At 44.8% G+C, this 12,732-nt stretch overlaps 1 protein-coding gene across 4 annotated transcripts in view; it reads left to right on the top strand.

Moving 5' to 3' along the window:
* The window catches only part of LRRC43 (leucine rich repeat containing 43), a 344,921-nt gene that overhangs the window by 202,354 nt on the left and 129,835 nt on the right, over positions 1-12,732 (top strand). For all 4 annotated transcript variants that reach the window (XM_086942972.1, XM_086942971.1, XM_086942973.1 and 1 more), the window contains exon 9: positions 4,364-4,510. In XM_086942972.1, coding sequence (XP_086799098.1) covers positions 4,364-4,510 — 147 coding nt within the window. The remainder of the gene's footprint in view (positions 1-4,363; positions 4,511-12,732) is intronic.

Genomic DNA, 12,732 nt, shown 5'->3' with positions numbered 1-12,732 from the left:
ACGAGAAAGATACAATCTACGACCACGATAAGAAGATTCTTTTTTTTGGTGCGAGACTGGTTGAGTTACCGCTCTGGGGTTTGTGAAACGGAAGCCGGGAATATCAAGGGGGGGGATCTGTTCTGCCAAGTGTAGCGACACCCGTCTTGACCCCGGAGAAGAAACCAACGGCTACCTCGGAGGTCAGCATTCATATTTTTATTTTTTAGTTGTGTTTTGAGACATTGTGAACTTTTGAACTATGGCGTCCTCTGCAGCACGAGACAAAAGAATTCTTGGTGCTGTATTATTTGTGTTGACAATTGTGGTAATAGCTGTGATAGCCTGGGTAGTAGAACTTGTGGTGCCTGTGCGAGAACATTTGCTGCCGACTACCCCGGCTCCATCTGAACATTTCCATTTCACACTACCGTATCATGAAGAGCGACACCGACAGACTTATTTGAACAATAGTTTTATTCAGATTCTGCATCACACTCACAATATGACGAACACTTCTAACTGCTGGGTATGTGGGATGTTGCCTGGACATCAGAAGAAAGGAGGCACACCGCTTATCCCACTCCCGTTTTCTCATAATGGGTCTTGCAATGCCTGGTACACTCTCCTATTCACCTTGCGATGGCCAACAAAAGGGGGGCTGCTCTTTCGTCTCAATAAGATTTGCTTTAATGATCGAGATGGCTATCCGCAAGCTGAAGGAACTAAGTTTGAATGGGAGGAGTACCGCCCCGATAATATGTCAGCACCACGAGTCTACAGTAATCATCGGAGTGTCAATATGTCTAATTCTCATGTTATTAATGTTATTGATACCAAAGCTGATCTCTGTGTACGTAATAAAGGTACAATCCCAGTTGGCAGAAGTGAATGTAACACCACTCTCACCTTTGATACCCCGAATGGCATTTCATTTGTGGCCTCCCGAAATACGTACTTCATATGCGGTAATAAAGGTTATCATTGTCTCCCTTTAGGATGGTTAGGAACATGTTATATATCTTTTGTATTGCCCCCTGTGTTTATTGCTCCGCCCATGTACCATAATAATTATATACTCTATCATGACTTTATATTGAATAGGGTCAAGAGAGCCGTAGTTCTTGATGAGATAGATCAAACAGACACTGCGTTGCAACAATATGTCGATTTAAATTTGGGTTTGTTTTCTTTTGTTGGAGCTGCTCTGAATAGCCAGAAAATACGACGGTTAACTCGTGTTGTAGAAGCTGTTGCCAATGATACTGCTTTTGCGTTAGGAAATTTAACTGAGGAGCTTCAGATCTCTAGAATTGTAACGCTCCAGAACCGGATGGTTCTAGATGTAGTCCTAGCTGATCGAGGGGGGGCATGCCGCATTATCGGAAGTAGTTGCTGTGTTTACGTGCCAGATAATTCACCTTCTGTGTATGATGCCATATCCAAATTACATAAAATTGCTGCTGAGATACATCCTGATAATGGTAAGTGGACCTTCTCGGGGTGGTTTTGGTCAATGCTTAGTACTTGGGGCTGGAAGTTACTGACGATTCTGTGTATAATAATTGGGATATTATTCTTCTTATGCCTATGTATTCAGTGTGGCCCTGCATTATGTTCTATGTGTCTATCAGCTTGTATTCCATCCAGACGAGCTTTTGCTAAACATGAACAAATGATTCATAAGGAAGTGGCCCAGATTATGTCCATCGATATAGAAGATGAGTGTCCTGATTATGTCCATTATGAGGTAGCTTCAGCTAAACGCTAAAAGGGTCGTCTGTCGTAATTTGACAATGATCGGGTTAGCGTTAAGCTTTGCTACACATTACTCCCTTATCTTGACTATAGTTTATAAACGCCATTTTGTATGTTACGGCGGCCATTTTAGAGAATGCGTTGCCTCGTGGTCAGCATGCCCTTTTGTCCTTTCTCTGTACCACTGACCACTCGAGTTTGCCCAGCAACAGGCTATTTTTAGTAATGGTCAAGCCCGCACATGCACAGTTCAGACTGACCAGTCATCACTTAGGAATGTTCCGCCAAACTGACCAGTGGTGTTGTAACCCCTCCCATGAGTTGGCTGTGTTCCAAAAATGACCATATATGTACTTAAAACTCTGTAACTATGTACCGCCCATCTTTTAATGTCTGTAAAACTGTATAAAAGAAGGACTTTAACCGATGTTCGGTGTGATACTTCTTGCATTGCCGAAGGGTGCTGTAGGAATGTACCACCACCCCATGGGGTCTTAATAAACTTGTCTTTTGCATTTTCTAGTTTCCGTGCCAACAGTTCTTATGGTGTAGAGGGTATTCTGCGGAGTATGTAGGCCTGGAGAACCCGATACCACACAATGTCTGCGCTATGTGGAACTCTTCACTTTCTCCCAACGACACCCCTGGCCTTCTCAATTGAGCACACTAGTCGACAAAGAAATTCTATTCCCCTTACCCGGCTCCTGTCTTGGGCCTCCTCTAGTACCTGGCTCTGCTGAGTATGGATGGACCCCCTTCTATAAATCGAAAGATGACTCAGTGGCATTGGCCGCCTCTATTTACTTCTCTTCTATCAACCTGATCATTGCTGGTCAGTTTTTTAAGGTGTTTTTTTACAGGAAGGTCAGCAAAGGACATGAAGTAGATGGGCTCACTGACAGAAATGGGTGGTATGCCTTTTGGAATGCAAATCAGCTGAGCTCTGGGAGAATATGTTTCATAGGTCAAAATTGTTGAAATGATAAAAGGTAACAAGACTGCTTAATGCACCATCACCTTTCTTTCCTGATTGCCTGGATGCTGCAAATGTGAGTTTGGTAGCATTTTCCTATCAAAAGTGCTGCGACTACATGCTACACCGTAAGAAGATGTTCTGCAAGCACAGCCTGCTCTTGAAAACATGTACATTAACACTATCGATGCTAGTGTTATTTTCCTCCTGTGCTGATATTTCTTGATTCCCATTGTTTCATGACGAGCTCAGCGCGTCATGAGTGTATGGAGGTGTACCTCATGACGAGCTGAGCTCGTCATGAGCGTCGAAGGTATTGAAATCACAGGCTATGTTTTAGGAGTAAGTGGGAAGATAGTCCCCTCACGCCTGCTCCCCTTTAGCCCTACTCAATGCAACTGCTCAGGTATCCTGCACTCTCTGATCAGATGTACTTCTTATTCTCTAACAAGAATGAGAGTTATGGTGATTTGGAAACAACAAAATTGCTGTCTATATAAAAAGAGCATGTGGGTATGGATACATTGGAGACTACAGCCACAACAGAGGTAAAACATCAGACCTCATAAACTAAATTAGAGGAAACATTGCAAAAAGATGGATTTTCTTACAACGCCATCATTAAAATTGTGCATTTTATTTTTGGTTTGTTTGTTGTGCTCTTATAGTTAACATGTTACACCACTGGTAGTCCCGCTAGCAGCACAATGGGAAGCCATGCAACAGGAATTACACGGGACAATGGAGGGAGGTGTGGAAGCTACTGCCGCTCCCCCTAATGGGCAGCTCACATCAGGGGAAAATACAACCAAAATACCCTCCCGGGGAGCAGTAGACCTGGGGGTTGCCCTGGCTCACCAGTTATAAGGGCTGGAGCTTTCTTACAGGAGATAGGGGCCTAGAAGAGGTGACGTGGGAGGGCTTCAGTAGGATTGGTCTAAACTTCTACCAGTACAAGTGCACTCCCAACTACTAATCCAAATAAGCAGCATGCAACACACCCCTCTATATGCAAGTATTGCAAACCCTCCTACAATACGCATGAAGCATTGGGCTACAACTTGAAAACACTGCATGTCATATGGGTCACGGCCCACGATCCCCGCACTTTTGTCGCAAAGTCATTTGAGCCTAAAGGGGAACAGCATATTAGAGAAGCTTGGCATAAGTTAGAGTTGTATCATTATATTACAATGCTCAGAAGTTTTTGTTATACAAGAGTTAATCTGTTTTATAATCAGTTGTAAATCAGCCACTGCAGCCATAGGGTTCGTGTCACACCGGACATGATATTTGATGGGCCTGGCATAACACAATATCACATGGTCAGCTGCAAAATTGGAAAGTCCAGTTTATAATAAGAGTGTCACTCCTTACTAACCAGCATTGTCCTTGGAACAATTTTGCATATACTGTTTTCTTTTGCAATACGTATGCAGCTGCACTTGTATCGCAAAAACACAAACTCAATAAACAGATGGTTAAAAAAACATGTTACACCACTAGTGGTATAAATCCGTGTTAACTAATCCCTTTGATTCTAGCCCTGCGAGTTCAAGCATTCCTAGTGTTATTTTTCTTAAAGTGTCCTGGGACTATATTTCCTGATTATATTTTTCCCAGGCATGTTAACATTGGCTTATGTTTTTACAGACCCTTTATTGGCCAGCTAAAGAACCTTCTGTGGAAGGTGGAAGACCAAAATCCGGTAAAAAAGATGGAAAAGCAAAAGAGCAAGAGAAGCAGAAGGAGAAAGGGCGCCAGAGTGCGCAGAAGGAGAAAGGGCGCCAGAGTGCGAAGGTAAGGTAATGATAAAGGTCAAAATAGTAGGACTCTCTTTTTCCAGTAGGGCATTGTCTAAACAACATAAAAATTTTAATGTAGCTAATTCATGTCTCCTTACTTTATGTAAATGAACTGAGGTTCCATTTCCTGCTTGCATTATTGGTATCCTAGAGCACCCAAAGTACAATGCATTGGCAATGGCCAAGCTAATTTTTCAAAAGCAGTTGCTGTAAGCTGGTACTTGGTCCTGAATTTTCTATCTTTATTTAGTTATTATTTCCAGAGCATGCATCCACCCGAGGGCATCTTGCTGTTGTGGATTGTTGAGATAAGAAGAACAAATAAAACATGTTAAAGGGGAACTCAAATATTAAATTACTATCCTAGCTCAGCAAAAGAGGAAGGTTTTGCGAGTTTTCCTGAACATCAAAACGTTCAAAGTGGCCTTCTGGGACAGCGTCAAGTTGTTCCTGGTTTGGGAACCTTGGAGGACAGGGACTGGCCCCCATCGCATGCCTCAAAGACACATACGATATGCAATAGCAAGCAGACACTGGAACACAGGCAGCTGGAAGACTGGTGACCTGAATGATTTCTGAACCTTCCATGCAGTAAGAGATTCTGTGTATAATGCAAAGCTGTGTAATCTTAACTTTTTGACTTTCCGGTAGCCAGTGAAGGCGTCTCTGTTTATTGGAAAAATGATCAGATTTCTTCAATCGATGGAGCTTATGTATGCTTTGGTTGCTTTGTCATTTTGTTAGGGCATTATCTGAAAGACTGACTTACAATATGTTGTAGTAGTCCAGCCATAGAACGCACTTGAGGAAATTAGCTAGGTTGAAAGTTTGAGGCACTAAAGGGAGCTCTTTTTCAAAGGTTTTGAGTATCGTAGACCAAAAGAAGGTGCTGTTTTATGTACTGCAAACTTGACCAAAAGTATTTGAGACCTTTGCATGAACACCAATTACATTACACAAGATTACATTCACTTTTTAGGCGCAGGGCGGTTAAGAGATTTACTCAGAATCACAAGATGTTGAGTCGATGCTAAGGACTCAATCCTTTTTCCCTAGTTCCAAAGTCGGCAGCTGGCTTTAATGCCACAACCGCTCCCTAATTGCATTGCTCTCTGCTTTTTAAGGAGGTCTTGAACTAAGTAAACTTCAAGAGATGTAACATAGATAGAGGTGTGTGGAAGAGTACCCAACTTTGTATGCTGGAAGAAGCTGTCGCCTCCGAGTATTTGATTTCATGTGGACAATAATTACATTTTGTTGGGGTTAACATTCAAATTATTAATGGTTATCCTGTGTTGAATGCCCAGCAGATAGTCTCAGAGAGAAGGTTCCTGAATTGGAGCAAATTTGTCAGTATGAATAAAAAGCTGCGTATCAACAGTGTAATAAACCGCCTTGAATCCGAAAGATCTAACAGACTGGGCAAGCGGTTGTAATGCTTGTAATTTGATACAATAGGACACACCTAAACCTTGCACTCCCAAGAGGAGGCAAATGCACTACTGCACCTTTAAATAACACACGTAAAATAGCACTCCCAAAAGATAAAGCGATAAAACAAGACCTTGCACTCTCTTAAGGCGAGGCAAAAAAACAAATTCAGATGCATTTAAAGTGTCACACACATTTAATAATTCAATATTTTGGAAAGGAAGACCACATATACCGGTTGATGCAGTCTCCCAAAGATCAAGTAACTCAAGCACAAAACCAGAGTAACATGTAGCATATATACATGTAGCAAAGAAACTTAGAAATTATATACGCAAAGTAAGTAACACCTCACCAATCATTCACTCGACATCCTTGCCAACTCAGGCTGGGGAGCCTGTTGACAGCTGGGCTTGGACTCTCAACCGGGAGTCAGGTTCCGTTCATCTTACGACAGTACGTCTACACGGTAAGTGAGCTTCAATTCACCCGTCAACATTCTCCAGCTTTAATGCGTTTTAATCACCATGAGGCGAAGGTTCTAGAAACCTCGGCCCCTTTCTTCTGTTGTGAAAAACGAAACTGGCCGTACTGGTCTGTGTCAAGGTCAAGACAGAAGCTGGCCAGGCTCCTGTATTTTGATTCCTAGACAGAGCTGTACATTCCCCACATTCCCTGAAAGGTACCAAGCATGCACCCCACAAAACATGTTCCAGTTCACTCTTATCGGTGAGGAGCGAAAACAAGTGAAGATCGAAAACATGCCCTCCCCACTTTGCAGCTATGTGTGAGCACAGAAAATGGAGTCTGTTACACAAGATGTAGTCAGCACACACAATTGAGTCTATTATGCCAAATGGAGCCAATGGTCAATATATCATTCTTAATATCATTACAGCAGTAAATATAGATGTAGAAGAACATTGGAGAAAAGGACAAATTACACCTCAATGCACACCAGTCAAACAACACTGGTACCATAGTCAGTAGGATATGGATCTCTATATGGCGTGCCTGAAACCTTGCCAAATGGCCCTCTTTACATCTACCTGCCCCTTAGTTTCTTTTAAACAGAGATCAGTATATCTTGGATGCAAGATTCCTTCCAGATTACTTTTTTAGAGCGAGAGTCATGGAAATTGCTTTTCCTCTCCGATTTTCCCAGTTTTTCCCTAAATAGCATGCAATATAATCTAGTCAAACATGAGTGGAGAAATTTCCTATATGTGCATTACTCGAAAAAACGTCTAATCCAGATTCAACTGGAAACTCCTGTTTCTGCACAAAACATGGTTTCCACACAACTTGTAATGATGGCCTGAATGCGAATAATATTAACATTTTCCTCTTTGAGTCTAGCAAAAATGGGCTAGATCTACCAAGATACCGGGCGCAAATTTGCTTTATGATCTATGACCAGAAATACTCTTCATGATAATGATTTGTCATGTGTTATCCGTGCAGAATGGACAATCTCACCAGTCTCGCAATTCCCCTGTAGGCTGCAAGCTTAGTGGGCTGCTTTCTGAGCTGGATGGTCTGTCATAACTCAACCATGCCTCCGTGACCCAATACTATTTGTGGCGTTGTTGCAAACTGAAGATGGTTTGAATTTTTTTTACAGGGGTTATATTTGTTACAAGTCCGCCTCTGCATGTTTTATTGTTTAAAAGACATCAATCAGACTTTGTAGATTTGTGCTATCCTTTTGTATTAGAGGATTCATTTATTAACCTTGTGCCAAGGAGGTCCTTGCTAAAATAAGTTCTGTTCGCAGGCAGTGAACAACGAGTTCCTTTCAACCTCGTAATGTGTAGTCCGGTTTCCAGCACTGATTTGCTGTTTGTCAAAAGCTGGTGCTGTTTGCCTTGGCTGCTGAAGTGGGGCCAGTAATCAGGTTTACAGTGGATTGTTACCAGATTTGTCATGTTATATGTCCCTAAAATACACATTACTTCTCTGTATGCTGTTTTTTCACATGCCCCTATTCTCCTAGGGCCATATGTATCATAGTTCCGTTTTGCGATTCCTAAATTGCGATTTTTAAGGAATCGCTATTTAGGAATCGCAAAATGGTATGTATGAAGGAATTCGCTTTTAATTAGCGATTCCTTAATCTTCCTTAATTGCGAATTAGCATTTTGCGAATTCGCAATTAAGGAATAATTTCCAATGCATTCCTATGGGCCAAGAGGCCCATAGGAATGATTTCCAAATAATTCTCAAATAGCGAATTCGCAATTTGCTAATCGCAATTTGTTAATTATTGCAGGAGTGACTCAAGGACACCCTGCTGCACCCCTGTAAATTACATGTGTGTGCATATGGCACACATACATGCCCTATGGGCATGTATGTGCGTCACATGCCACAATCAAAAATACAAATTAGTGTTTTTTTAACAGAAATCGCAATTTACCACCAACTGGAAGTTGGTGGTAAATTGTGATTCCTTAAGCTGAATTCGCAACAGTAAAATGCTTCATACATAGCATTTAAGGAATCGCAAAATTGCGATTCCTTAAATTCTATGGCAAATTAAGGAATCGCAAGTATTTGCGATTCCTTAGGATGCGATTGTTTGATACATTTCAACATGGTCAGTGACGGCTACCGCCCCTTTCCCTGTAGACCCATATCAACCCGGAACACAACGAAACAGAACAGGATTTGTCTTTGGAAGGCGGGGGGGTCGCAAGACCCCCCGGCCGTATTTATTAGGATACAAAATAATAAAATTGTTAAACAAAATATACAATTTTTATGCAAAAATATTCAGGAACATTTAGATACATTCATATTAACAATTGTGATCGGCTAGCCTTAACAAGATTCTAATACAGCTTCTTTCCTAACCGAATCTAACATCCTCATCTGAAAATTTTTGCATACTAACATTTATGGCCATATGGCAAGGTCGCTAACCGGGGTCAGGTCTTACAAGCTGCCCCCTTACGCAGGTGCGCATGTGCAGCCGGGCCCATTAAGTACCCGGTCCACCCCTGCAGCAGAGCCTGTTAATTACTCGGTCCACCCATTCAGCCGAGCCTGTTAATTACACGGTCCACCCATGCAGCCGAGCCTGTTAATTACTCGGTCCACCCCATGAACTCCATTTAACCAGTGAAGGAGGGCCCTAACTTGAGTTACCAGCTGCCCCTGAAGTTCTAGGAGGGGCCAGTGACCCCTCCTCCCCCTGGGCGGACACCTCCAAAGGATGATGCCGCCCCCTCAGACCTTAAAATAGCTGCTCACCGGTCATGACCTTACCGCATGTCCAATACCCTAATAAATACGACGACCTGTGGTAAAAGGAACTAAACATGTCATGACATACCATCATCAAACTACTTTGGGAAAAAAGGCCTAAACAAAACAGCAAACATTAATAATTACATTTTAACACTTCTCCCCAAAACGGGAAGCCAATACTTAGTACACGAGAGATATACACACATACACTCTACATCAAACATTCTAACTGACATTTATGCTTCAATTATACATCCTAAAGGGAAACACTTGATTTATAACAAAACAGATATACATAATGCACAACACAGCTTTGTTCCAGGGATGGTGGGTGGGGAAAATTAGGAGGCCCCGAACGCGGGGCACGACCAGTGTGGGGGAGCGTCAGGCGACAAGAAGGGCCAACTGAGCGCTCCCCCCTCCTTTATTCCCGGGGATGCGGGGAGAGGGCAGGCCGCCCCCCCCTCACCCCTCGACGCCCGCCCCTTTGACCCGGAAGACTGCACCACACCTCCTGGATAAGGGATTGGGCGTCGGCCGACAGGTGGTGTGGCGCACACCTCCCGCGTAACCATTGGACGCCGGGAGATCATGCCCCCACGCCACCGGGAGGCAAGGGGAGAGGGGATCGCCGCACCGCCATGCGAGCGGGGGGGCCAAGGGCCCCCCTTTTCACATGGTCAGTGACGGCTACCGCCCCTCTCCCTGTATACCCACATCAACCCAGAACACAACAAAACGGAACAGGATTTGTCTTTGGAAGGCAGGGGGTCGCAAGACCCCCCGGCCGTATTTATTAAGATACAAAATAATAAAATTGTTTAACAAAATATACAATTTGTATGCAAAAATATTCAGGAACATTTAGATACATTCATATCAACAATTGTGATCGGCTAGCCTTAACAAGATTCTAATACAGCTTGTTTCCTAACCGAATCTAACATCCTCATCTGAAAATTTTTGCATACTAACATTTATGGCAATATGGCAAGGTCGCTAACCGGTGTCAGGTCTTACAAGCTGCGCCCTTACGCAGGTGCGCATGCGCAGCCGGGCCCGTTAATTACCCGGTCCACCCCTGCAGCCGAGCCCGTTAATTACTCGGTCCACCCATGCAGCCGAGCCCGTAAATTACTCGGTCCACCCATGCAGCCGAGCCCGTTAATTACTCGGTCCACCCCATGAACTCCATTTAACCAGTGAAGAAAGGCCCTAACTTGCGTTACCAGCTGCCCCTGAAGTTCTAGGAGGGGCCAGTGACCCCTCCTCCCCCTGGGCGGACACCTCCAAAGGATGATGCCACCCCCTCAGACCTTAAAATAGCTGCTCACCGGTCATGACTTTACCGCCACAGGCCAGCATTGTTACCCGACGATCTGGCCTCCCCCCTCCCTACTCCTCAGAAAGGTCATGTTCACCTCGCAAATCCCTCTAACCATGCTAATATGTTGTTTGCCCACAGAACATTCCCAGCCTCAGTCAAGTGCACCCCGTCCCGCAGGTAGAAATGCTCCCCCCAAATACACCCGTGAGGAATCGTCTGCAACCGCGGGGCTCGAAACAATTTGTCCAGCTGTGTGTTGATCCTCTTTACCGAGTGATTCAATGCCTTGACCGAGTCCCCCCCCTCGCCACTGCCACCGAGGAATAAGTTGCGACCAGACTACCGTGCAACCTGCGCATGTTCTAGACACCCACCCTGCAGTGGATATGATTTAGTCTATCAGGATGTGTCTCCCCAGTTTGGTCAAATCGTTCTCCCCCAGGTGAAGTATCACCACTGATGCGGGAGCGGGTTGCTGAGATAATATTTCCACAAAGTAGTCCTTGAACTGCCTAATGCCCAAGCCTCCCCTCCCGAAGAAGGAAATGGAGAACCCCTTTTCCTCAGCCCTCTCACCCTGTCACCTGAAAGAAATACAGTTTTTGCGCGCCGAACATAAGAGTGGCCCACGATCCAAGTCACCACTGTCCATCGACCTTCTTTTTTTTTTTTTTGAAAACCTTTATTTGACATTTTCAACCAGATACAAACACGGGCCTACAACCCCCAGGGCTGGCCGCTGAGCAATTGCAACACAATACTACGATCAAAACTTCAGACCCAGCCTCCCGGGGAGCATAGTCGCTACATCCACAATGCGTACTGGTTGGAAGAAATATCAAATTGGAAACAGGATACAAAGGGTTTCATTTTATAATATAGGATAGAAGGATCAGGTGCCATACAATATCTCAAGCTATGAAGTGGGGGCGAGCGAAATAGCAATGTGTCCACAGTTAATTCGTTTTCATGTAGGTCAGTGGCGTTTAAGCAGACGACACCCGGATAAACAAGCATACTATTACGGTTCGCCCCAACATTTATGCCCGCCCCGTGGCCCAGAAACATCGCAAGAGTTGAGGCACAGATGTGAAAGCAGAGATGGACCCAACAAGGAACCCACTACACTGACCCGGAAAAGGAGAAAAGAAAAGGCAAAAGAAAGGTAAGAGGAGAAAAAAGGCCATAGAAACAAAGAAAAAACAAAACTCCCATCCCCCATCCCCCCACCCTGCACCCCTGCAGATGACTACGGCCTACCCCCCTAGCAGCGTGCCTGTCGCCCAAGAACCGAAACCCGAAATATAGAATAAACAGGGAAAAAAGGGAAAGAAATTAAACCCCACCCGAAGAGGGGAAATGGAGGAGGGCTTTATTCAACGCACTCCCGGTCTCTCGCCCCCGTCCTAACCAACCCCGCCCCGGACTCCGTTAATTCAATAAAACAATCCCGTTAACCATAATACCACAATGAACAACCCAGACAACAATCTCAGCCTTGGCCCCGTCGATGAAATTCGCTGAGTCCGTAAGGGGAAGAAAGCCCCGTCCTCAAAATGTCGAATGTTACACAGAAGTTGGCAGAACAGGGGTCCACAAATGAAAAAAGAACGGCAGGTCCCAAATTAGACGGCTGGTACCAACAATGCCCCTCCCCGTCTCCGAAGCCAGGCTTTATCCCATCCGCCATCTTGATAGACCGACTGGGGAGGGGGTCGACACAGTCCAAAACAGTTCACAGTACCAATTAAAAGGAGCCGAAGTGGGGACAGCATGTAAATGTTCCGACAGTTGCAAAACCGGGGATTCCAACGGATTAATTGAGTCACCAAGCACAGTACTTTCGGGTAGCTCTACTGCGATAGGGGCAAATACAACTTCCAACGCCAGGTCTAAGTACGCCACCGGGGCTTCAATCGAAAGGCGAGCTGGCCGCCGGGTCTCGGGCGTCAAGTCAGGATCCGGTCTCAATCCTTTGATTCCTTCCGCCGCCAACAACAGGCTGCAGGTCTGAGCTTTAACAGTCTCCTGAAGTGCCACAAGGGCCTCCAGCACCGTCCGCAATGACGGGCCACTTTGAGCCTGCTCCGTCAGCCTCCAATTTTCTTCAGGCCTGGTGGTCCCCACGGAGAGGCGCCTTCTCCGGGGGAAGATTAGGCGGAGCAGGAATGAGCCATGAGGGACAGACTGTTAGCGTGCAGTAGCGC

Source organism: Lissotriton vulgaris, chromosome 11 (assembly GCF_964263255.1).
Source record: "Lissotriton vulgaris chromosome 11, aLisVul1.2, whole genome shotgun sequence".
Classification (NCBI taxonomy): Eukaryota; Metazoa; Chordata; class Amphibia; order Caudata; family Salamandridae; genus Lissotriton; species Lissotriton vulgaris.
The sequence above is the reverse complement of the archived record's forward strand: the minus strand, read 5'-3'. Positions and strand labels throughout refer to the sequence as shown.